This window comes from Coturnix japonica, chromosome 1 (genome assembly GCF_001577835.2).
Source record: "Coturnix japonica isolate 7356 chromosome 1, Coturnix japonica 2.1, whole genome shotgun sequence".
Taxonomy (NCBI): domain Eukaryota; kingdom Metazoa; phylum Chordata; class Aves; order Galliformes; family Phasianidae; genus Coturnix; species Coturnix japonica.
In genome coordinates this window covers 64,319,246-64,345,982 of record NC_029516.1, presented here as the reverse complement: position 1 = coordinate 64,345,982, position 26,737 = coordinate 64,319,246, and the positions used below count along the sequence as shown (strand labels likewise).

Genomic DNA, 26,737 nt, shown 5'->3' with positions numbered 1-26,737 from the left:
TTCTCATATCCTAACCTTTGTCTTGGCCAATGTGTCTTTATCAATGCCTTAATGGGGCCAAGGAATAAAAATGGTCATTGTAAAGAAAAACAGCGTGCAATCTCTTTTCCCACTTGCCCAATCTGACTAAAAGGGGCTTTTCTGAACTTTTGGAAGGTACATTTTCAGAAATGTTTTAAATGAAGCATGAAAGTGGTTTTGTAGCTTCATTTCTTCAAGTAGATGTTCTTTCTGTAACTCTTCTGGAAGCAAACTTAGAATGCCCAATCTGTTGCCCATGCTTTCATAGACAGACTCTAAAATGTGCAGTTATTTAAATAAGATCAGCATCAGCATGGTTCCCTGCAGAGGTGGCTGATTTCAAGCTCATTGCAGGGACAGGACTCTTTCAGTATTTTATGTATTTTCTTCAAAATGCTCCAAAACCTATTTAGTTTTTGGAACGGTCATCATTACAAGTATTTAATATGCATCTCAAACTAAACCTTGAAACAAGCAGTAGCTGTTCTTTCCTCCACTTTTTCCATTGCTGTTGTGCACAAATAAACACTTCTGTCAGTTTACTGGGAAAACGTTGGCACATCACATGCAAAGATGTGCAAAAGTAATTCACAGTTAATGCATGTAGGGAGAACAGCAGAAAAAGGACGGATGGTAGGTTGAGTAGTGAATTATTCCTCATTTTTCCTTTCAAAATTCCTGCTTTTGTACTTCTCGTGATGCTTCCATATTACATTCTGTCAGGAAAGTGATAATCTACCCCCTACTTACTGACTTGCCTTTTCCACTGAGCTAGCAACAAATTGTGTATCGTTTGGGATCAGTTTTGTTTCCTTGGATGTTTTCTGCTTCTGAAAACAAAAACAAACAAAAAAAAAGTAATGTTGCATTGATGCCTTTAGGATATTATGTAGTAGAAGCCTTATTGAAGTGAAAATATTAATTAAATGTGGGAAGACCAGGAATTTGTCCAAAGTTTTTCGTTCATTAAAGTAATTAAACATTCACCTTTCTGGGACAAACATGAAAATACACTTCAGTAATAGAGGAACTTCTCAACCATAGTGAGTTGTTTCACTACTCACAGAAGAAGAAATCCTAGGGCTACTGCTGTCAGCAGCAAAATTCTGATGGTACGCAGCAGAGCTGGGATTGTGCTCCTAGGCTATCTCTGTTGCCTTCCAGATAATGGGTTTACATCATTGGAACCAAGGACAGTGGTTTTTCTCCCATCTGTGAACCTTTAGTGGTGTGCACGTGACATAAATCACAAGAAAAACATAAGCACAGCACTGAAATATTAACCTGAGAGCTTTGTGTTGCACCGCAGATTCGCCAGGCACTGTGCAGGGAAGTTCTCAGTAGGTGGGATGAGGCAGTGCTCAGCTCTCCTTCACACAGCAGTGCTGCACACCTGTAACGACACACTACTCACATGGAACAGATAAAGAGTGTTACAGATTGTTGTCATAAGAAACGTTTCCCACATACTGGTGGGGCAGAGGAGGAAACAAGCATGAAAACAAAAGTAAGCAAAATTTAAAATGATTTATATAAAGCCACCACAATCAGTAGAATAATGCTGATATATTAAAATGAAGATTGATCTTTCTTTACATTAAAATAGGAAGCGGGTATCTGTAATAATGTGATTTCATGTAAACATACTGACAGTCCCCAGAGCAAGCATATTAGACCACTGGGCATTTAAAGCTTAAAGATAAGGAGGCAGGAATTTCTGTAAAAGTCAGTTTGGAACTACCCAGCTTCTGCATTATTCCCAGAAGTGTCATTTTCAGTTGTGATTCTGAAAGGAACAGAGCGTGTTTGTGATTTGCTATCTGCTAGTATACACAGTGTATTTAAAACAGGCTACAGACAAAACTCTGACTGGCATTGCTGGTACAGCAGCAGCCCTAGAAATGTGGGGAGCCCTCCTGAAAGGCTGCACGCACATGAGATGCAGCCTCTACCTGACAGCACTGTCAAGTGCATAAAATCAAACATGGACAGAGGTCTTCACGGGATTACCTTTACTTCCAACTCTAGAAGAGATGAGATGCTTAGGACTTGCAAGTATCAGATGAGGCTGGGAACAGTCTACATCTGCACCCAGCCTACCTAAGCACAGCTTCTGAGATCACTCCAAAACAGCTCCATAGAGCTTCTGCTTTTTGGAACTGAGCATTTGACACAAACACGGACACATAAAGTGTGGCCCCTCCAAACGGCTGTACTTCGGAACTGCTCTTAGGTACCATACCTTGGTTCTACAGGTGAGGGCAGTTGCTCTGCTGTGATCTCAGAGCTGTGAAGAGAAACAGCGAGACTGAGAGTTAGAATGGATGCTCTGCAGAAGAGGTAGCTTGAAACACCTGAGAGGAAGAAAAACAAATAAATAAAGTAGTCGAAAGAGAAGAAAACGTGACTCGCAAGTAAGAGCAAGGTGAAAGAACGAGCACTCAGGGTGTTCAAGCTGAGTGAGGCAGGCACAGTTGAGAAGCGGCGCTCCGGGAGTCTGCAAAGCTGCGTTTTGCTGTTCCTCACGCACGCCGCAGTACCACGAGTCCCGTGCGGAGAGCCGGAGCGGGGCACGGACGGGCTGGGCACTGCGAGGACGGCAACGTCCCCGCCGCATCCCGAATCCCCGCACCAGGATCCGGCTCCCACCGCCTCCCAGCGGCGAGGCTGCGGACGGGAGCGCTGCGGGCCATGGGGTGACGACGCTCCTCTCTCTGCTTCCCTCCCGCAGAAGCTGGCGGTGCGGAGCTGCCCCGCGGCCGTACTGGTGGGCGGCGGAGCCGGCGGCAGCGCCAAACCTGGCGGCGTCCCGGCGCTCCTGAAGGCACCCGGCAGCGGCGGAGGGAGCCCCGGCGGCGGCCCCGCGCAGAGCCTGGCCATCTCCGTCGTGCCGGCCAAGGCGCCCATCGCGATGGTGACGGCGCACCTGAACGGCGGCGGCGGCGAGCCCCCGCAGAGCGCACCCATCAACCTGCAGACCACGGCCGCCCGCCGTCAGCCCGAGCTCGGCTCCCGAGCCCAGGTAACGGCGTCGGGCGGGCGGGGCGGGCCGCGGGGTGGGACGGGCCGGGAGGCGGGCGGGGCCGGGTCGGACCGGGCCGGGGGGGCGCCGGGGTATGAGGGGGGAGGGAGCGCAGTAGGAAGGGGATGCTCGCTGAGGTCAGCGCACCGTCGCAGTGGGTATTTGGGTGCTGTGCTGAGAGAGGGAGGTGGTGCTGACAGAGTTAAAAGGGGTGTCTGAAACTTTACGGTTTAGAATGTGGTTGCTAGCGTTGGAGATGTAATGTCTTTCCTCCTTTCTGCGCGTAGAGGCACCGGTGATGTGCTTTTTGCATCCCAGTGCCTCAGCACAAGCTCAGGACGTGAGTCCCTGATTATCAGTACAGAAGAACACAGGGACTGTGGTATGGCACCAGGCAAGCGATGTTAGTTATCCATAAGATAAAGCTGGGCTGGAACCTGTGGGGATGTCGGATATCGTGTAGGGAACCTGCTTTGGCAGGGGGGTTGAACTCGATGATCTCTAGAGGTCCCTTCCAACCCCTACAATTCTGTGATTCTGTGATATTCGAGGAGATCCTTCCTCAGTGGCAGAGTGAGGGAACACCTTACCTTCACACAGCTAGCAGCATGAAAATGCACCCAGCCACTGGGGACCACATTGTACTGTCCCCCTTCTGGGAGAACACCGCTGTCTGTGCGGTTACACTGACTCAGCAGCTTGGGGAATCTCTGCATTTCTGGTCTGTAACCACGATGGGTGATTTCCTGTACTGAAGGTGTTGTTTGTGCTTCATTAAAAAGACAGTTGAAGCTCAACCAGTCGATCCCCGTCCCTGGAGGCATTCAAGGCCAGGCTGGATGTGGCTCTGGGCAACCTGGTCTGGTGGCTGGCGACCACACTCACAGCAGAGGGGTTAAAACTAAATGGTCATTATGGTCCTTTTCAACCCAGCCCATTCTATGATTCTGTGATTCTGTGATTCTATGATTCTATGATCTTTCTTAGGCTTTTGGAAAGTAATCATAAAAGTTATAAGTGATGAAAGTTTCAACTTTTCAACAACTTTTACTTTGTGGTGTGGTATCTCTCATTATTTAGGCAGTGTATGCAGTGACACGTTTCTGATGCAGAGAACTACTGTGGCTTCATCTTTTTGAGAACAGTCAGCAGGCATGGATAAAAACAATTAGAGATATTGAATTTTAAGTGTATAGAAACACAAGCTGACCTCTGGCCCTAAGCTGTCAGGGAGCTTAGTGCTGGATTGCATGTTAATTATCAGTCCTCTACCCAAATTAAATTTGTTATGCAAGGTTTCTTATTCTGGTCCAATGAAAAAAAGAAACGTACCTGTACTTTCTTCTTGCTAGTATCTTGATTGTATCCTGAGTTCTGGTTACAAATCAATAGCAGAAACGCCTTAGCTACAAGCTCTGCAATGTCAAATGGAAACTTCCTTGTTGGCATTTATTAATAAACATTTACTTTTTTATTTGTGGCACTGCTGTGGCTCAGAAAAGTATTTCTCTTTCCGCTTCAACTTATGAAGTTTGTGAGACGGAGGATAATGAGAGGCTTCTGCAAACTGAGTTTAAGGTGGTAAGCTGATAGTAGTAAATTAGATTACTGGTGTAGCATAGCCTATCCCTCTGCATCTGCAAAGTGAGGGAAAGGGCAAAGGCATGAAATGTAATGTTATAAGTTTCTGAACAGTGGTTTCTGCTCGAAAGCATTTTGGGGGATCAGGATGTGTGCATACAGTCATCTCAAGTGGTATCTAGTAAGGAGAATGAAGTGCTAAATGAAACTCAGTGGGAAAAATGGAGCATCAAACACTATCATCTAAATGCATAACTTTTAAATATAGATAGGATGAAATGTCAGTTTGTTAAAGAATTTTCCTTCGAACAGCTGCATGTCAGCACTTTCATTTGAGGCTGTTGTTCACCTAGCAGATTTTTAAAGTGATTTTGAAATGTTGTTGGCTGTAATTGAAGCCTTATCTGCATTGAAAAAGTATCTAAATAAATCTGCGTGTAACGGATACTGAGGGATTGTTTAGATATTTATCACATCTTTTATTAGAAACAGGAAATGTTGTGATATTAACCATGATTGAAATCTGTAAGCATCGGAAATCACAAGCTCCAGAAGCCAACGCTAGGTCTACACTTTTCCTTGGCAGCCTTTCAGTGTCAATCCCATGTATAAAGACATGACTGATGGAGCTACACCGATGAAAGCGTACGTGCGGGTTTGTCATGAGTACAGCTCTTTATCCAGCACAGAAAAACGAAGCTTGGAGCTTCATTTGGATGAGCTGAAGCAAGTTATGCTGGCAAAAGCTGAATTTTGCTGGCATAAGCTGAATTTTGCTGGCATATGCTCCATACACACTAGGAGTGCTTTGCCTTCACAGAACAGCTATAGCTATTCTGTGTAGAGAATGCCCTAGAGCTACATAAGAGTTGTGGGATAGCACCGTGCCTGTACCTACAAAGTGCTCTCACTGTAAAGAGATTTTAATATAACCCTGCAAATTACATTTTTATTGTGTTTATGTGGTATTTGCTAGTTCCTATCCTAGCCATCATTTCCTCTCTAAAAGCAGGATGAGGTTACTTTGCTGAAGGGCAAAGTCCCATCTGCTCTACTGGAACAATGCACTGGGTAAAGAAAATGCCCCTCTGCTACCTCCTCATTCTCTTCTAAAAGGCAAAACTGAGGGCCAGCAGGCATCCCAGAACCTAGTTTGGGAGAAGCAGAAAGGCTTTTGGCTGTTTGAATGCCAGTTGGATCAGCCAGCTCCTGGGAGAACCAGCAAAGAGGGGGGAATGCAGCTGTCAGCCCTGTTGGCTGCTTTTTGGGAGCAGTAAGAAGAGAAGAAAGCCCTGGATGAGTGTATCTGTGCTGGGCCATGGAGCACCAGTGTGCAGGTACATGGCATTGCTCTGCAGAGGTGGTCTGCAGAGGCAGTGATTCCCTGCCCATCAGGACTCCAAATTTGACAGCATAAAATCTGCATTCTGCTACTTTCCATTCTTCCCTTCTGACACATGTATTCCTTGAGTCAGCTGGAGGAAAGTTTGGCAAGCTTCCACATGCACATGTGCTGTAGCATCTTGGGGCTTGTGAGTACAGGGAGGTTATTTCAAAGTAAAATACAGCACAAGGATTTATGGAGCTATAAATTTTTGGCAGGATGGTAAACTATTCTCCACAACTGCTTCATTAACTACACAGCTCAAAGAATTCCTTGTATCCTTGTATAGATTTAGAACACTACGTATCAATTTTATTTTATTTATTTATTTATTTATTTTCAGGGAAAAGTGGCCTTTATTTGTGTAGGAGGAAGTTCATATATACTTCTTAGCTATCTTTCTATTCCGTTTACAGTTAAAAAACAACAACTGCATTCCAGAAGTTTAAGAACATATATTTGACTTTGATGGCCATTTTTCAGAATAATTTATTTGTACTATGATTTATTACCTTTCTCTTCTCCATCCCACTTAATGTGCTCCACTCTGCTTTCTGTAAAAGTGCTTCCTCCATAATTGGAAATCCACCTGCATGTATGACTAAGTCTTTTTGCCTTTTATTTATTATTTGTATTGCAGTTGTACTTAGAGGCTTTATTTATAGATTTATATATCTCTATTGTTTATGTGGCTATATATAGCTTTCTCCTCTGATCCATGTTACCAAAATTTCTGAGCATAAGCCAATAGTTGATTTATTTTCCCAGTATGGAATTATTGTGACTAAGGTGCTATTATTCCACATTTTCCCAATGGAAAATTGAGAAATAAAGGATCGATTTATGCTTCTTCACAAGAAAATCCCAAAAACTATAGGATCAATGTGATGACATCCACACTACTGAACTTTTTGCTCATTTTAAGAATGACTTAGATACATCCATATTGCACAAGGTGCCCTTGGGAAGAACTGCCCCACACATCCTTGCTGCATGCCACAGCCCCTTTTTGACTGTTCTTGACATGAATCTATCCATCTGGTAATCTGTGTCCATCTGGATCTATATCCGTATGCTTCATGCAGTCAGAAATCATAGAAACATAGAATCATGGAATATCTCAAGTTGGAAGAGACCTTCAAGGATCACCACTGCTGACTCCACAGGGGACCACCGAAATTTTAAACCCTGTGTCAGAGAGCATAATTCATATGCTTTTTGAATTCTGGGAGCTCAGTGTGTTTGAGCCCAGGCGTCTTGCCTGTGATCTCATGGACACCCTGATGGAGCAGAGAATTGAAGTAGAGTCTTAAAAGCCTGTTAACCACTTGCTTAGACTTCCTTCTTGGTCTCCATTTGTTGGAGAACATGTCTCCTAAGGAGCATTTGATGTAAGCAGGCAAGGCAGACTTTGAGGAGGAACCAGAGTGTGGAGACATGAAGCGACTTCTGAAGGCACACAGCAGAATCACAGAATGGCCCGGGTTCGAAGGGACAACAAGGATCATTAATCTCCAACCCCTCTGCTACAGGCAGGGCCACCTACCCAGGAGAAAGTTCAGGTCCATCCATCACCACCCTGTGTTTAGTCCGCTACACCACAGGTCTAAGTCTTTCATAGAGGTGTTGGACACATTGTGAATATGACTAGGACAAAGACATTGCAATGCTTTTTGTATGGGATCTCAAAGAGTTCAATATTACAAATTCAGTCTCTTTGATAGCTTTAAGGCATGTTAATATTCAGTTTAAAGCACATCTCATCTTTTTGTAGCTCTAAGGCATTTAATGTTCATGATGTCTTTGTAAATGTAAAAAAAGAGAGGTGGTTCAGCCAAATTAAATTATTAATAACAGGCAAAATGATGGGAAACTCCAAGAATTCAAAACCACACACAACATCTATTGATATATGTTCTGATGTAGGGGCTTTACTAACTTCCAACTCTACCATTAGAATGTTGTAAAAAGCATGGTAGTTTTAGGAAATGAATTGCAGAGAGAGTGTGACACATTCTGCTTCATTTACACCATCTTAACTACAGCTTTATTAAGGTAGATATCTAAGGAGATACATGAATTTACTCCGTATTTAGATATGGGTAGCCTAAGAGCAGGATTTGGCCTTACTACTCCAATATATACTGTGTAAAAGCACTTTAAAATTTGTATTTCTTGCTAAATAGCATAAAATTACATCCTTTCAGGTTAATTAAACCGTATTGCAATGCTGGTTGCTGTTGATGGGATATTTAAATGTCAGATTCAGAATAAGCACTTATGATTCCTGGTTATAAATGGATTCCTTTCAAATATCCTAGTCATATTTATATGGTCAGTACATCTAAAGTACGTGGATTTCTGCATTTCTCAGTCTGCATTTTTATTTGGTCTATGATAGGGTCAAACAACTACCAGTGTGAAAGACTGGCTAAAGACAATCAACAAACAAATAAAAGTCTATTAGCCCCAACATGGTATTCCTTACCTAGCCAAAAATGTCTAGGGAAGGCAATAGAGTATTCAGTAGTGTCACGGGTTACTTAGATTTACCTATGCCCGTGACAGGGGAAGCCACCCCGTGGGCCCCACCCTGGGGCCCGGAAAGGAGGGGGAAAAGGGAAAGCATAAGCAGGAATGAACTCACACTACCTGTCTGGTTGTTTGTTTTAAGAATCTGGGACTAACTTTTCCCAGTTTATTTCTGTGGGGACCAGCAAGCATACCAGGAAACAAAAGGAACTCCCAGTTTTGGAGTGTGTACTGCAGTTCAGTCTTCTGCAACACGCATGTCACTGAACATCCCCTCCGCAAGTTATTGTGAAGAGGGTTTTTTTGAATAGATTTCCCTCCTGCAAGCATCTGGGAATAGTGCCTACTGAAGAACATGAGCAGGAGGAGGCAACTAAAGGTGCTTTCATTTTGTCAGTGGCTCCTGATACTGAATAAAAGCTTTTTGGTCTGCTTGTGTATCATCTAGGGCCTTATATACAGATCAGAAGTAATATGAGAATCAACCAAAAGAGAAAGGAGGGAAATGCATTTGCTTGAATTTCATGCCTTTTCCTGGAAACTACATTAACTTCCTAATACTGAAAGTCTTAAAGCATAGAACTGTGTAGGCAACCCTCTAATGAAAGTTTCTGTGATGTTTTTACACACTGTTACATAGCATCCACATAAACAATGTTCGGAGTCCCCTATTCTAATGCTAAGAGTTTATAGCACATTATTGTTTTTATGCTAATCAGAGTAATTCCCATGGAGAGCGTTGACTCACTTCAGAAAACCAAAGAATGCTATAAAAATTGTAATACACTATAGCTATTTTGTTGTAATTGGAGGCTGTCTATGCCTCACAGAAATTACCAGGTGAGCATTCTTGAAAATGTCAGAATTTTCAAGTTAGTTCCATTTAAAATGGGGAATTAAGAATGCAAGGGGATGGACAGAAAATTTGAGGGCTGTGTGATTCAAACTTTAAGTGCAGTTTGTAATAATGAAAGATGATCAACTTTGGGGGTGGGGAAATCATCTCTTAGGCTTTCTAAATTACAGGATGCATAAAAACATCCACTTACTCCACACGTACTGCTACTTTAATAAAAGGCAGCACTTTAGGAAATGAAACGCTTTGGAGTATAGCCAAACATCTTAGTTCTATTTATCGTCAAAAGATGTTTTTGTTTCATTATCGGTGGAGTTTATGGGGTAGTTGAATGGTTCGAATGGTAGTTGAATGGGGTAGGAATTTGAGTGTTAGATACAAGACTACAAACTCTTTTTATCTTCTTTCAATGTTTCTGTTGTAAATACAAACATTATAATATTTCCTGTTGGTGTTGTAACTGTATCAGGATTTGGCAATAGGTCAGCTGTTAATCTCATAATGTGTATCTGAGCCTGTATTTAAACTAATTGGAGGACTGTAACAGAAAATACTGCTCTTAAATTATTTTATGTATAACTAGCAGAGGAACAGACAGAAAGAGAGAGAGCATAGATGCTGTAAATACAGAGTGCTGATGAATACTCAAGTGCTAAATAGAAATATCTTAGAAGTCATTCCTGACAGTAATAAAGGCAGCAATTTGACTTCATCTGTGGATAATAAACTGGTTTCACATAGCAATAAATGTGGTGCTTATGTTTTATTAATATTTATTAGCACTTATTGATGTTAGGGTTTAGTTGTTATCTTTTCTTCACATCACAGCCATTTTATAAAAAAAAAATCAAGTTAAATTGCTACACAATAAGCAATTAAAAGTGTATATGTGTGTGTGAGAGAAATAAAATCTGTCTATGGAGATACTGCTATATGGAAGGCCAGACCTTCAGTGAGTAGGAATCTACGGAGTTGTGCTCAAAGAAATGGAGCTATGTGGGTTTATAAAATACTAAAATACTTTCTCCCTGAATGCCTGTAAGCATTGTTCTGCTTTTTATGTCATAATTATTTCTACGGGATTCCTGTTATTTATATATTTTTGAATTTACTGACTCTGTGCAGTGTCTGAGATCATGCTTAAGATTCAGTAGTCTTTTTTGTGTGATGCGTGAAGGACTTGTACCTTGAAGGATACTGTGAGTCAGAGAAGGATCTGATCCAAATTTAACCAAATTTGTTCTTCTCTAAATTTAGAGATTAGCTGAATAACAAGACAGCTATATTTCAGTTTCCATCAGTGACAAGGACAGTGTTGGCGGATGGCTGTTAACAGCTAGATTGTGTATTTTTGATACTCATATGTGTATGTGTGTGTGGGGGGGAAAAGACTAGCTACTAACTTTTATTTATCATAAGCCTGTTTCTTCTTTGGCTGCTTTTAAATCGTTCTTAGGTTTGATCTTGCTTCAGTACAGATAATGCTTGTGCAGGAGATGTTCTGTAGATTAGCATATTTTTTTGCTCTCCAAGTAGAAAGGCTTGCATTGGACTTGGATTTTTATCAGTATGAACTCTGAAATGTAAACGCTTTTTATATAGGCCAGGTACCAGACAAGGTAAGAGAAACTGAAATTGTTTTTGTTGATCTTACAATCAGGCTTCAGTATCCTAATTTCAGATAACAGGTTCAAATCTTGTCCTGCAGCTGACCATGACCCCTAGTTTAACTTTACCATGTGCATAATTCGCGTCTTCAGTAGAACTAATCCTGTGCTTGTAACTGAGTTTGTATATCCCTGCATTTCTCTGCTGAGATCTTAATCGTTTTGATTATTCTAATTTGTTGCCCAAATATTGTCCTTAGAGATTTGGCCAGTAAAAGCAAGAGCAGTTAATTAATTAATGGGGATAACTGTTTTTAACTCAGTCAGGTTCTTATTATAGACTTCTGCTTAGCCTGTTCCTTGTGTTGATTTTATTAAGACTCCAGTTCAGCAACTGTCATCAGATTTGCACATACAGTGCTGGATTGTGATATTACAAATAATTTGATTGCTGTGTCCCTTGCTGAATCAAAGATGACTGGCTACATTTGAAATAAGTTAGTTTTTTTACTGAACTAGCAGTGATCAAATTGGTAAATGCTAGAAAGAGGCTGACAACTTTGATAAAATTAAAGTAACATTGTATTTCCTGTATTTTGCTTAAGTGTTATGATGATTTAAGGATATTATCTTCATGTTTACCCCTTATGTGTGTAAAATGATCACACCAGTCATCCTTACTTGATTTAATGTGATACATTTTTCTCTTTCAGGAGTGAGTTTGCCAAAATGTTAAAAAAAGACAGCTATTTTAGCATAACAGTAATGAGAATCTGTTAGAAATTTGGCAGGGATACTACAAGATATGACCAGAGAAGACTCTATGTGGTGATGAATTAGCAGTTGCTCTAATAAAATCCCACTACCCTGTTTACTGATTTCACAGTGTTTACTTCAGAATGAAGCATGACATCACTCACTTTTCCCAGCCCTTATCCTTTCAAAACATCCAGACAACAATCTGTGGTCTACTGGCTCATATAACTTCTTAACATTCCTTGTTGTGTTGGATATTGGATACTCCATTTGTTAGTATTGCTGGAAAAGTCCAGCCTTCCTGAGAAGGACAAGCAGTTAAGAAGCTGCAGGTCTCTGCTGTTTCTGTATTCTTAATGTGAGTAAAAGCCAGAGTAAGTGGCTTTCAGTGACACAACAATGTTCAGAGTGCTTACTCTTAGTTCTCATGTCTTAAGGGATATGGGATCAAACTGGTTCCTTGTCCAACATGTTTCTGAATTTAGAAGTTATTATGTAGTATCAACATCAATGTGTGTCTTGATAGGCAGGGTGTAGACTGCACTGAAATTTCATATCTGCAAGTAGAATGTAGACCCGTGTAGCATCCTTTATCATCATTTTGCTTTTGGGGTCAACAGCGTTATAGAAATAACCTTTTATGAGTAAGAGATGGTCAGCTTGAAAAATTAAAATAAGTGATTAGTAGTAAAGTTAGCTCCCTGGCAGCTTATGTGGATTTGAGATACCGTTGTCTAATTAATTAATTAAATAAATAGTTTTCTCCCTTTTGCTTTTGGAAATGATTGTGGATTGGAGTCCTGATCTCTGCAGTGATCTCAGCGTGGATACACACACAGACCTTCACTAGGCTGAATCATGGTTTGTAGATGTGTTCATCGTGCTGCTTTTATGAAGACTTTGTCGGCTAAGTACATGAGCTGAAAACACAGGACTTACTTTCTCCCTTTGTCTTTTGTTTTTAGCAAAACGTTTATACTGGATCTTCAAAAATACTGCACTGCTGAAGTGAATTTAACTGCCTTGAGCTCAGAATTCAAAACTCTCATGCATACAGTGTATAATTTATATGTTTCTACATGTATGCATATTCATTCATGTATGAATTTGCCAAATCCTATTACTATCTGTACAAATTGACATAGAAGATCAGGCTTTCTGTTTAGATCGTTGAAGGATCACCTACATTTTAAGTGAATTCTATAGAGTTTATCACCTTCCAAAACTGAAAAATGTGCTGTATTCTTTTCTTTTTCTTTTAATTATTTTAAGTATTTATTTATTTATTTAGTTAGTTATTTTAATGAGAAGAAGGCACCTAATAACACTACAAAGATTTTGCACAGCTGCAATCCCAGAACTGTGGAATACCTAAGTTAAGAATTCAATAAGAACAGTAATTCAGCCATGTAAGGCAGTATTTCCCACTGGGTTTGTTGATGGGCAGGTGGCTCAATATTGCTGAGAAGCCTGCCTGAAAAATAAATACAGCAATCTTATGGGACGTTATGTACATTCAGATGAACATTTCTTGGTAAAGTTATTGCTTCCTTTCTTCTAACTATTTTAACAGTAAAATTATAAGATCAGTCACATTTAAACATGCTTAATGTGGATTTTGGGCAAAGACTTCATGTTCCTTCCCCAGGCTTATGCTCAAAGAAGCTACTTTTGGTAACAACATGCAGTCACAATAGCTGAGTTGATCAAATAGATTGCTTTCTTTAGGAAGGTTGGCACTGTCAGGCCATTTTTCTTTTCCCCTGCTTTTGTGTTTCTTGTCCCCCCTCCCCCTCCCTAAATAGGAAATGTTGCTCTTCCCCTTGCCTTCATTCTGTTGCTTTCTTCCTCACCTAATTCAACCAGCAAACAACTTTCTTTAAGCTGGTTAGCAAGCTGAATTAGCACTGCTATGGGTATGACAAAAAGTACAGTGTGGCAGTGAGCAATAAGATCATCTCAAGCTGTCACTCCCCTTGCGTTTCCAGAGTGACTGAAGAATGCATAATAAAAATCAGAGTCTGGACTGCTAAAGCAGCTTGGAGCCTTTTGGGTGGAATGATGTGGAAGGCACTCTTCATTCCTCCTAGCTGCTGAGAGCCTGTGTGGGCTATTTCAACAGGCAAGGGTTCTTTGGTCAGTACAGAACAATGGTCATTTCTCCCGTTATTTTTCTTCCCACCACCTTCTCATTCCAGCCTTTATATCCTGCAGTAGGGATGCAGCAGCAGTGCCTTTGCTGCCCTGCCTCTGCTGGAGGTTTTGCTCCTGCTCAAACTAGCTTGAAAGAAGCAAGGCTCTGCTGTACCTACACTTTACCCTTTAATGAAAAAATACTTTCAGAGACAGTGAACAGAGTAAGTGATTTGAAGGCATTAGTCATTAAAAACAACATCAACCTAGAACAGTTTAGGAGTTTAACAGCAAATTCTATGAATAAACTGTGCAACAGACTCTAGGTATGATCACAGCTGCAGAGCAGTGTTGTACAGCTCAGTTTACTCATTTGTGCAGGAGGTGGAGACAATTAATTAGATATGATTTCTGAATAAAGCTTCAAGCCACAGAATAGGTATGTTCATGTTAATGCAGTTTGCATAGCTTTCTTTTTAAATAAACTTAGATTGTGATCTAATGACTAAAGAAAAATGCTGACTGTTTCTTTTGATAAAAATAACAGTGTCTTAAAAAAGGATACTAACCAGTAAATAAGGTGATGGAAACTGTGTTTAAGGAGAGGTATTTGGTGCAGCTCTCCATCCTCTCGTGGAAGGAGGCATGGAGCTTCTAAAGTAGGAAAGTCATTAATTTCATGCAACATATTTTTCCTTTGCCAGAACACTTGTCTACAGTGTCATCAAACTGAGTTTGTGCATCCAAGGGGATGTGCAAGTGGCAAGAAGTGGAAAGAGTTCTCTGAGAAGTCTGAACACTGTGGGATAGCAGTAGATTAAATGGTGCCCTGAAAAGCCTTGGAGCTGTGGTGACAGCAGAAAATTCTACTTTCTCTCTGCTTATGCCTCTCTGATATATCTAATTAGCTCTGCTACCACCTGTGGACTTCCTTGCTGATGAGAAGCAACGAAGAATTTGGTTGCATGGTTGTCCTCACAACAGATTTGGGATTTAGAGAAATGCCATGGCTGATGCTGCTTGCTGCTGTCCAGTTATTGGGCCAAGAAGCAGGCAGTGGAGCATTAGCAGGCTGCTTGGGTGCAAAAGCATCAGGCATGGCCTGAGTCACTGTTAATTGGCTGTAGTGAAGAGTGGGTTTTAAGGTGCTGAGGTAGTGTCCCTCTCTCATTGCCTACTATCTAACAGTAAGACTTGTGCACATGTGTGTGAAGTTAGTTAGTTCTGAGTGGAGAGAAAGGAAATGGGTAAAATAAACACAGTGGATTGCTGCAGAAGAAATCTTTCAATTTCTATGAAATTCTAGTAAAATTGCTGCTTACACCTAATTTGTGCCTGAAGTGCAGTCTCTGGAGTACAGTCCAAGTGTGAAACTAAAGCATGTCATTATTTCACCAGATTATTGGAAACACCATACAGAGTGATTTCACTATACTTTGAACATTGTGAATGATTCCCACAAATTTTTGCTACAAGTTTGGTCCAAAAGGGAAAGAAAAAATACTTACATGCATATATCTTGCAGAAATCTCAGTTACTTCCAAGCACACAGTGCTTTTACTGGATGATTATATGGAAAAATAAAAGTGTTCCACTGTTTAAGTAAGCTAGAGAACAGTAACTATCCATGATTATTGAGCAAAGGCACAGTAAGTTTGAAGTCAAATGAACTTGGAGGTTGCATACCGTGCTTGGCTTTTATATAAAGCAAGCTCAAGGTTGAATGCAGCATTCAAGTTGTAAAATGGATGTAGAACGGGTAAAAAAACCTGCAATTACTTCAGTGACGATCCATTCAGGTTAAGAATTTTCATCTTTGCTGTTGCCATAGCAATCTGTTCCCCTGTCACTACCACATTAAAAATCCATTCTGTAAAACTGTTGTTGCCAATATTGAACACATAACAGACAAAAGCATTTTTTTTAATAGCTTAGATATCTTATTTGCAATGGGAAGAAGACCTAGATCTTAAAAAGATGCATGTGTACTTAAAGAAAAAAAGTATTTCTGTAGTACATTGTAGGAACACAATATTTGCGCTGCAGTATTTATGTCAGTATAAAATAGTTTGCAAATAATACAGTAATGCAGCATCAGTTGAACTCAAATAATTTGAACTGTTCTGCTAAGCTACAAGAAACCTATATGTTCCCAAGTTAAGTATTTATTTTGGTGACATGCTGTAACAGCAGGCTTTTGAAACTACATGGCTATTTAACCTTCTGCGACTCACTAAGTCTGCTTCTCTTCAGGGATTGATTTCAGAGGTTTCATCTGTACTGGCATAATTCGGGAATGGGAGTGGAGCTGTGTCCACTAACAGTTCTATGTCTGTGATCTAAACTGAAATTACTCCTCTACCAAGCTCATCAATGACTTTAGATGGATGTTGAATTGTAGGAACAGGTCCTTAAGCTTTTATTAGTGCATCCAAATAAGGGGGAAAGAATTTGTAGTTCAAAGCTAATATATCAAGAGATGGTCTGACAAATCTATTTACCAAAGCTGACTAAAATTTAAATATATTTTGGTAAAAAAGAGATACATACCTGTGTACTCATATGCAGATACACATTTATATGTATTTACTCAGAGTTAAGATGCAGAAGTTCACTAAAATTGCAAAGGAGCTCAACTGCGAATGTAAAAACTCAGGAACTGACTAATTAAGTCGTGAGATAACGAGTAGTAGAAAACTGAACATACAGTCTGATATAGTCTGATCACCAACAATGTAAATCTCATCCCTGTTTCTGGCTCAGCATCTCTAGTCTTTGTCCTTTAAATTTTTTATGTTCAGTCCGTACCATACTTCTTTGTTTCATGTTTTATATCTTCCACTTGCCAGTGTCCCTACATACTTCTGCCCCTCAGTTAATTCTGAGAGCCTGGATCAAGGGACAGTTTTGATTTGATTCAGAAGTGTAGGAGGAGAAAATGCAGCAAATAGATGCAATCCTGTTGGGCATTAATAGAAGTAATGTTGAGAAATGATTTTATTTTCCAGCTGTGTTTAGCAGTATCTTCTAAATTTTCCTGTTTTTTTGTTTGTTTGTTTGTTTACACAAGGTTAACTATTTTTTTGTCCTTTAATGCCTTCACTTTTGTGGTATGACATCCAAGGGTGATGCTGATGGTATGGCAGTAGAAGCTGAACCATTGCATATTGTTGCTGTGACAGATGGCAGCAGAGAGGCAGTTTGACAAAATGGTGCCTGACATGGAAGTGCATATGAAGCAAAAGCATAGAATCATAGAATCATAGAATTACCCAGGTTGGAAAAGAGCTTGAAGATCATCAAGTCCAACCGCAGCCTAACCAGTACCCTAACTCTAAAAACCCTACACTAAATCATATCCCTGAGTATCACATCCAAACGGCTCTTAAACACAACCAGGGATGGTGATTCAACCACCTCCCTGGGGAGCCTATTCCAGTACCTAACCACCCTTTCTGTAAAGAAATTCTTCCTAATATCCAACCTAAACTTGCCCTGGCGCAACTTGAGGCCATTTCCCCTTGTCCTGTCACTTGTCACTGGTGAGAAGAGACCTGCCCCACTCTCACTGTAAGAGCCTTTCAGGTACTGGAAGAGGACAATAAGGTCTCCCCTCAGCCTCCTCTTCCCCAGACTAAACAGCCCCAGTTTCCTCAGCCTCTCCTCATAGGGGTGATTCTCCAAGCCCTTCACAAGCCTCATTGCCCTTCTCTGGACCTGCTCCAGTACCTCCATGTCTTTCTACTCCATGTGGAAAAAATGGCATCCACTGACACTCATCAATGTGTGCTAAATGTTGATGGTGACCAAACCATGTATTTTAGCACAGTGAGGTGGTGGGTTATGCATTTCAGTACTGGTGACAGTGACATGAAATCTAAACCACATTCCAGACAGCCATGGAGATTTTCATGAGCACAGCATGCAGGCTCTTGTTCACTGCTGACAAAAATACATAGCTAATGTCGGTGACTATGTTGAAGAATACTGCTCTGTAGCTAAGAAATGTGCTCTATGAAATAGTGTTATTGTGTTATTTGTATTTGATGTAGTTTACATGGAAATGAATAGAAAGCATTGGTTTTGGAGCAACCTACATCCATATTATTTCACTTGTTTCTCTTCACCTGTTTTTGCAATTCAAAATGTGACCCTTTGGAATATGCTACTGGGTAACATTTACTCAAGAGCTTAGACTGCAGGTCTCCTACTCTTTGAACTTGCTTGTTTGTAGGCAAATAGAAACTTGGCTCTTAATTTCCCCCCATCACTTCATATGGTTTTCTTTCCACATTATAGGTATTCAGAGGGTCAGCGGAAAAACCCAAGCAGACTTAGACAGAGGAAAGATTTGAAGTTATCTTTGACTTTTATAGACCTTTTTTATTAAAATGCTCAGAGCTGTAAATGTAGTAATAAGAAACTCATTTATCTTGACAAAAGTGCTGCCATAAACTATTCAGCACTCATAAAATAACCTTTTAAATTATTGTTTCTGCTGGTATCGATAAATTCATACAAAGTGCTTAAAGGTCAGGCATTGCCAGAAAAATGTCTTTTCAGCTTGTTAATTAAAGGTTTATAAGAATGTGCACCAGCTTGCTCTTTGGACAAATTAGAAAAAGGGAAGGAGAAAATAAAACCCTGCATGGGTGGAAATTGAGGTGTGGAATTAGTGAGTGATGATTGATCCTTCAGGCTCAGCGTGGCAAGCCTGGACAGTTTGGGAGTGAAAATGGTTGTCACTGACCTAAAAGACAGGGGAGTCAAATGTGACTCTGCATCAACTGATGAGATGATATTAATCAGGAGTGTGGATGAGACACTCGAAATAGGAAGTCTGGCTTGGATTTCCACCTGTACAAAAGTTTAGCTCTTACAACATTATTTTGCCTCTAAATGTCTTTTTTTTTTTTTTTTCTTTCTCATCACTATAAATGGAGACAGTAATACTGAGTACCCTGAGATAAAAGATGAGATGTGTTCAGTTCAGAGTTTTCTGTTGCTGAGTCCTTCTTGTATGTCTTGACCTATTTATTGTCCATGCTGAGAGACAATAACAAACTAATGCAAGCAGTGAATATTAAGATAGATCCTTAAATAGACTCCTGTCTGAACTGAGATAAAAATTTTGAATTTCCCCTCAGCCGTGTGATGCATGCACTGACACTGCTTGAATATTAAATACCAGGTCCTTACCATAAAAACATTTGTAAACAGTAGGCTGCATCTTTGTCACTGAAAGTTTCATAACCTGAGAATGCTATCATTTGTTTTTGCTCTCTTGAGATGGCTGCAGAACTTCTACTTCAGAAAAATAAATCTGAAGAATTTTGTTAGGGCTCAGGTGACAGAACTAATGATAGTTCATTCCTCTGATACCCACAGTCAATGCATCCTGCCTTTGTTTTCAGGTGAAGCCAAGAGAACGAACTAGAGCAGTTTTATGGCATTTTTTTGTTTCTTCTCATTCACATTCACAGCCCCATTGCTGTGTGTTTTTAAACATAGCAGAGCTGGCACAGCAAAGCTCCTAGAGGCTGAGATGAGCTCCTTTCTCAGAGAATAGAGGCATTCTATTCCTTTTTTCTCCTTCTGAGACTGATATTTGAAGTAGTACAAAAAAGGATATTTGTTATGCGAAGTTTTTGTGCATCCTACCAGTTGATAACCACATCTTATCTAACTTCTGAGTAATTTGATTCTTATCTTTATAGTCAATTCCCAATTTCATTCAGTGTCAGCACTTCTGATTTCGATACGTGGTATTCTGTTGGACAGTTTGAAAATCCTTGCAAAATCCAATCGTATCTGTAGGAATATGAATATCTAAATACGAGTTTTCAAGGTCTATGGTAGCACGTACAGGAAAGGTAAACACTTCAGCCACACTTTAAGCATGACCTTCCTGAAGGAAGAACTTCATGTTACAGTTTGCAGTAGAGGGCTATGCTCAGCCTGTGAGAAGCCGTGGTGTTTACAGGGAAAACTTGGGATCACTTTATTCATTAATGGTTTTGAGATGAAGGGAAAATGTACATAATATTGTGTGATAAACTTTCAGATTATCTAATTTGAGTTTGTAAATTCCTTTTTGTTGTAGAAGAAAAACAGCTGGGCTGAATTAATGTAGCTCATGGCAATATAAAGCAGAGAGTAGCACTGCATCTACTAAGAGGCCGTAAAGCAGATGGCTTCTCAAGTTCTTCTTCCCACCATGAATTTCTTATGTCATCCTTCCCAGTGTGGAAGGTCATTATATGGTAGAGAGGGCAAACAAGCCATTCATGCAGATATTATTTTTATATATATCCTTCCGGTTTTTATCCCCTATGTCACTCTATAGGAATAGATGCAAGGAAACTCCCCCTTCTCTTCCTCACATGGGCATGGACAGAGGGGTACCGATAATCTATGGGCACTCAGGAAAAATGATCTTGCATGCTTATAGCTATGCAGTTTTCCTTGATGGTTGACTGGCAATTTTTAAACTTTCTTGAAGATATAAAACCACACAACCAAATATCTCAAAGAAAGAGTAGCAATGCTGAAAATATAAACTCTGTGTGACAGGTTTATTAAAAATATTCTGCATGAAAATGCGTGGTATTCTTATCAAACACTGTAGTTAAAATGAAGCAGGGTATTTTTTGACACTGATGTTGAAGTTTGAAAAGAACTCGTCAACACGGACCTAACACAGCCTGTCTTTGCTTGAGCTGACTTCATTATACTTTCATTTTTATTGACAAATTTCATTATCAGATTGGAATAACATAGCATATTTTATTTTGCTGGCCGTGATCCAATATCTTTGTTCTGAGGAGGCTTACATTCAGATAAATTCACTTGAATCTGTTTTTCTTTTGTTATTAGCCATTTCTAGCAAACAAATACATTTTTTCAGGTTCGTTTTGTGTTTGTTTGTTTGTTTGTTTGTTTTTTGTTTTTTTTTTCCAGTGACTGTGTCTCCCATGCTCTTATAATGACATCAATTAGGAAACATTGGATAGAAGTTATACAAACTTGTCTTAAGAATACTGGCCAGTTAACTAAAATATGAGTTGCGTAAGAGGATGAGTGAGTGGAAAAAAGTAAAGGGTAAAAGTTAGGGATGTTCTCTAGATCTAGGATCCACCATTAAATTTGTGAGTTATCTATCCTTTTTGTTGAAGAAAATAAGTACAAGCTATTTACAACATTTCAGATCCAGTATTTTGGGAGCATCTGTGGGTGAGTCTTGAAAATGATCTACCATTCAGACTGTCTGAAATAGATCTCATACCTCTATCTATATCTCTATAGATGGATGAAAAGTCAGCAAAGGAGTGAGGCTGAACAGTCTCAGAGAATTTTTAGAGGGAGATGGGGAATTTATGTGTATTTGATAGTATTACAAAAGCATGTTTTACTTGTTCTGTCAGTGTCCTTCTCTATTCATAAGTGAGAAGGACATTACTGGGTTTACAGGCTCTCTACTTAGAAAGTAAACTTTATGAGAAAGACAACGATTTTTATTTCCTCATTGTAGGAGCTACATTGGATCTCTTAAATAAGGATTGAATAGAATTGTTATTCAAGAGAAGGGTGAATAAAGGTAAATGGTAATAGCTGCTGCATTGGCCCAAGTGGATGCTGTCATAGAATAATGGCCTGGGTTGAAAAGGACCTCAAAGATCATCTAGTTTCAACACCCATACTATGTGCAAGGTCACCAACCACCAGACCAGGCTGCCCAGAGCCACAACCGGCCTGGCCTTGAATGCCTCCAACAATGGGGCATTCACAACCTCCTTGGGCAACCTGTTCCAGTGCATGGACCACCTTCTGTGTGAAAAACTTCTTCCTAATCTCTAACCTAAACCTCTCCTGTCTCAGTTTAAAAGAATTCCCCCTTGTCCTATCACTGTGTAAACAGTTGTCCTAGCTGAATATTACAGTGCATTAAAGCATGTTTATAAATAGCTTTCCATTTTAATAATTCAGTATTTAATGTTTACTACAACCCAGTGAGCTTCTCTTATGACCCTGGCTATAATGTAATGCATCATCTTGCTAGTGCACATTTTGAAGTCTCGTGATGGTACCTTTCACCTTTCTACAGATCTTTTGAAAACAAACCTAGACTGCTTCAGTTGTTGCCACCTGGTTGTTTGTTGTGTGTACCAAAAAAAAAGAAAAGAAAAAAAAAAAAAAAAAAAAAAGCACAATAATGAGTCACATCCTTTGCACACATAGTTAGAAGATACTCCAGGAAGGCACTGGCTTTAATGAACAGTTCTTTGAAGTGAGTTAAAGAGAAGGGAAAGTAACTCTTTACTCCAAGTGGATTGGGAAGGGAACCTCTGTGTAGAGCAGATCCTGGGCAAGCTATGTCTGTATTTTAAACCTTGTTCTACTGTTTTGTGTTGTTGTTTTTTTCAACAGACTTTGGGAACTATCACTGCAGTGCCCATTAAGGTTCCTCAGGTCAGCTCCTTGCAGAGGTTGGCAGGACAAGGACCAGCAGTGCTACCTCAGGTACGAAATACAGTCCCATGTGTTGTTTTATATGTATTCAGCTGTGTTCCCATCTGGTGCCAAGGCCTGTGTAGGTTTGCACACTCATTTGACTGAACAAATTTAGTAGATCCTGTATGTTACTGGGCAACTCACCTTTAGTGAGTTGAAAAGCAGAGCTATGATTTCTCCAATTTGTGAAGAAAAGAAATATCAGATATATTTTGGGAGTATACTTTTAGCACAATGAAAAGTCATACGAAATAAAAACAACTCAGACTCATTGTGAAAGAACAAAATACATATGGCAAACTGTAAATTTATGCTTTATAAAATGAATCACAAATCATAGATGCAAAAAACATGCAAATCTGTGATTGGAAAGGGAGGTGGAAGTATTAACCTTTCTGTTCAGGATTTAGACTGACAACAATTTAGACATTATTTTACTAACTTTCTTAGTTTGTCTCTCTTTATCCCAGTATAGTGTTTTGTCTCAACTAACCCAGATACCAGACTGAGAGTCTGTGTGAAAGTATTAGGCCATTTATGCTCAGTTTGAGACCTGAATTTTCTTTTCTGAATATCCAGCATAGTTTCCCTAATCATACACTTTGTTCCCCATTTCAGCCCTTCTTCTCAAAAACATTAGATGTCATTTTCAACATGCTTCTTACTGCAGTGGCTATCTTTTCAGAGTCATGATTATTAAGTACAGATGTATTTCTCTTTACATAGCCCTCAGAGGTTTATTTTTCGTATTTGAACATTCTTCTAATGCTGAAGTCACTGTTAGGTCTTCTATTGTTTCTTTATTTTTTTTTTCTAATATTTTCTATATTTTCTATATTTCTATAATAGTGGCAAAATCTAGTAGCAAATTGGTGAACTAAGTCTGCCTGGAGGAAGGAGTATTTGTATTTTCAAGATAAAGTTCTTAAATTCTCTCTTTAAATTACATTTTATAGAAAACAAAGCTGTGAACATAAAGTGAAGGTCATAGTTTTCTTATCAAGTTTGAGTCTTCGCTTTTCAGCTGTTCTTATGGCATAATGACACATTGATTCTTTGCCATTTGGGGGTGTCAAAGATGAGCAGATTATTCCTGGAAATAGATGAAGTTCAAGAGCAGTGAAAAGACCCGTAACAAGGACTTAAGTTATTGTTAAGGTTATGTTTTAGCAGTGCTGATGGCATTGCAAGTGCTGAACTTATAGAAGCATCAGTGTTCTTATACTTGTGTTAAATAGAAAAACTTTCCTTCAGTGTTAGATTCAGTTTTGAAGAGTTGAAAAAAGTGTAATAATATATTTTCTTTCTATCTTTCTCTTGAGCTCATGGCAGTATTTGTATTTCTCTTTTTTCATTTGTGTTCTAGAACAGTCTTTAATTTCATACCTGTTTATGAAATTTCACTTAGTATTAATGAAATATCAATGCTTCTGCTGCAGCCCTGGGCCATAGTTTACTAGATTTTCCTTTTCATATAGATTACATTGGAAATAACCACACAGCAATCTCACCTCTATCAGAACTAAAACTAAAGTACGCAGCTGCATAGAAGACCTCATTATCAGGAGTACTTGTGTTCTATGTGTTTTCTGAGTTTTCACAGGCCTAGATCTTCTTCAGCAATAGCCTCCCCCACTTGCAAGCTGTCTCTTCTGCAGCTCATCCTGGCATATATGCTCATCTGCTCAAAGCCTATAGAGGAGTTTAAAGTTTCCACACCATTTCCTGGAGAAGAGCTCCCCCAGCCACCAAAACTTTCTGCTTGATGTTTAAAAGATATCAAGTTTTCATTTTGAAACTGTTTTAGAAATGAAGGGATGTTTAGTATCTTCCAGGAGGACCTCAAAAATGTGCTGAACTGAGTCCTGTCACAATCCATATCCCCTTGGCTACTGTGCATCAGTTTTGGTTACAGGGCGGGATGATTACTAATCTCATTTTGTCCCTCTTGGGTGACCTGCATAGCTTGTGCACCTTGCTCTGAGTTGGTGGTGCAGCACTACCATTCTAGGGCTGTTTTTCTGAGAGGCAGCTTTGTCACTGTCGCCCAAACATATTAAAAAGCAGGGCTCGAATGAGTATGGCATCTGCTAAAACCTTTCTCAAGTGCCCTCATAGCAGCAAATTAAAGGGACAGCTTTCTCACAACAAACCAGAATTCATTATTCCTCTAGAACATGGCCTATCACACAAAAGACTGAAGCAGTACAATGTCCATATTCATGCATATTATCTGAGGCCGAACACTGTTCTGCATCCTAACCTTCCCCAGCCTCTCTCTACCTGTGCAATGATGTCTGGCTTTTCTAATGGGTAACAAAGAGCTCTAAGAGCAATGAAGTCATGGCAGCAGAGATTTCAGTAAGCCCACCGGCATGTGTACCTGCTGACTCAAGCAGCTAAGTTTAACTGCAGTTTGTGCTAGTGTAGCATCAGGCACAGGGACAATCTCTTGAACTGGCTTAATCTTGTCTATATGTGCCTCTCTTCTTATCTGTGGAGTGGCTGAAGGATGGGACATGGCCCTTTGTATTTATATTTTGATGCTTTCATTGTTCCTCATCAAGGCTCTTGATTTATCTCAATGCAGTCAACCAGAAAATCACCATACAAGTAAACTGAGGCACTTAGCTATACTTACATAAAACAATACATGCAGCTTTCTCATTTTCCACATTTGTATGGATACAAATTACAAATCTATTTTGATAATTTGAATGGGTTTATGATATGACCCCCTGGGAGCTCTTCCATATGGGGAATGAAGATTCAAAATCTGCATATTCACAAATGGCAGCAAAATCCCATCACTTTATGCAGTACTGCTATTAAAGAGAGAACAAACAAACATTAATTACAAGTTCATTGCATAATACAAACAGTATTTCTTTAGGCATTCATTATTTGCTAAAACAAGATTCTTTGGCAGACTTCTTTTTCTATTTTTTTTTTTTTTTCCAGAATATGTGGTTATTTTTGTTTTCATCAAATTAATACAATTTCTGCTATGAGCTGCGATGTTTGTGATTTTAATTCCATAGAATAGTATAATATCTCAACTTGAAAGGGATTCAGGGAGAATGATCAAGCCCAGCTCATGATTACACATAGTACCACCCCAAATCAAACCCTATATCTGAGTGTGTTGCCCAAGTGCTCTGGCAGTTTGAGGCCATGCCCACTGCCCTGAGCAGCCTGTTCCAAGGTCCCACCACCCTGTGGTGCAGACCCTGTCCCTGACCCCCAGCTGCCCCTCCCCTGGCACAGCTCCATGCTGTTCCCTTGGGCCCTGTCACTGTCACACAGAGCAGAGCTCAGCGCTGCCTTTCCACTCCTTGTGAGGAGCTACAGCCGCCATCAGGCCTCCATCAGATCCTCTGCTCTGGGCCCAGCACACCAAGGAACCTCAGCTGATTCTCATACATCTTCCTCTCTAGACCTTTCACCATTTTTGCAGCCCTCCTTTGGATGCTCTCTAATAGTTTTATGTCCTTCTCATATTATGGTGCCCAAACCTGCACGCAGGACTTGAGATGAGGCCACAAAAGCATAGGGCAGAACAGGACAATCCAGATCTTTTTCATCTTACATTGGCCTTCGAACCCTCCAGTTCAGTGAGATGTTTTTAAACTGTAGACTCTCCGCTTCACTCTCAGAAGCAAGTTGTGGAGATCTTATACTAAAACACAAAGGTGATGCACTCTATTCTCAAGCTCTTCCTCTGCTTGATTGCACCCATTAACTGTAAGGAGGGGTGGCCCCATAACAGGCTGGGGCTCCAGTTTTCAGCTGTGGTGCAGAAAATCTGTGTGGTTTGATGTTTTTACATAGAAATGTCAGTCACTCTGTAGCCACCTGAAGGCACATGAAAAATAAATCTTAGTTCTTCCAGCGGAACATTTTCAATGAAGCAATGAAGGTATTAAAATAAACCTCCCGTTCTGTAGTCTGTAATTTGGGCCCAATCCAGTTCCTGTTGAAATTAGTGGGGGGACTGTGATGATTTGAAGAGCAGTTAAATCAGATTATAATGCTATTTCCCTGACCTATTTTTTCACTCTTAGTTGAAAGCAAGGCTTGAGATTGCTGTGCTCATGGCATTCCTGACTAGAGTAGTGCAAAGCTGTGTGGCAGAAGCCCATGGTGGAACTATCACGTAGATTAATAGTGAACAGAAACAGGAACTGTTTTACATAAATTGTGTGTGTTTTTCAATAGACCCTAGCCAATTCTGCTGTCAAGTGCTGCCTATTTTTTCTCTTCTGGAGTGATTTTACTGTGTGTCATTCAATAGGATCTGCATTCAGTCACTAGGCTGCAGGCTGCTTTGGGGC

At 40.0% G+C, this 26,737-nt stretch overlaps 1 protein-coding gene across 1 annotated transcript in view; it reads left to right on the top strand.

The window, feature by feature from the left end:
• The first annotated feature begins 2,838 nt into the window (after window positions 1-2,838).
• The window catches only part of PHF21B (PHD finger protein 21B), a 59,202-nt gene continuing 35,303 nt past the window's right edge, over window positions 2,839-26,737 (top strand). The window contains exons 1-2 of the mRNA XM_015870338.2: window positions 2,839-3,043; window positions 22,320-22,412. Coding sequence (XP_015725824.1) covers window positions 2,933-3,043; window positions 22,320-22,412 — 204 coding nt within the window. The 5' untranslated portion in view covers window positions 2,839-2,932. The remainder of the gene's footprint in view (window positions 3,044-22,319; window positions 22,413-26,737) is intronic.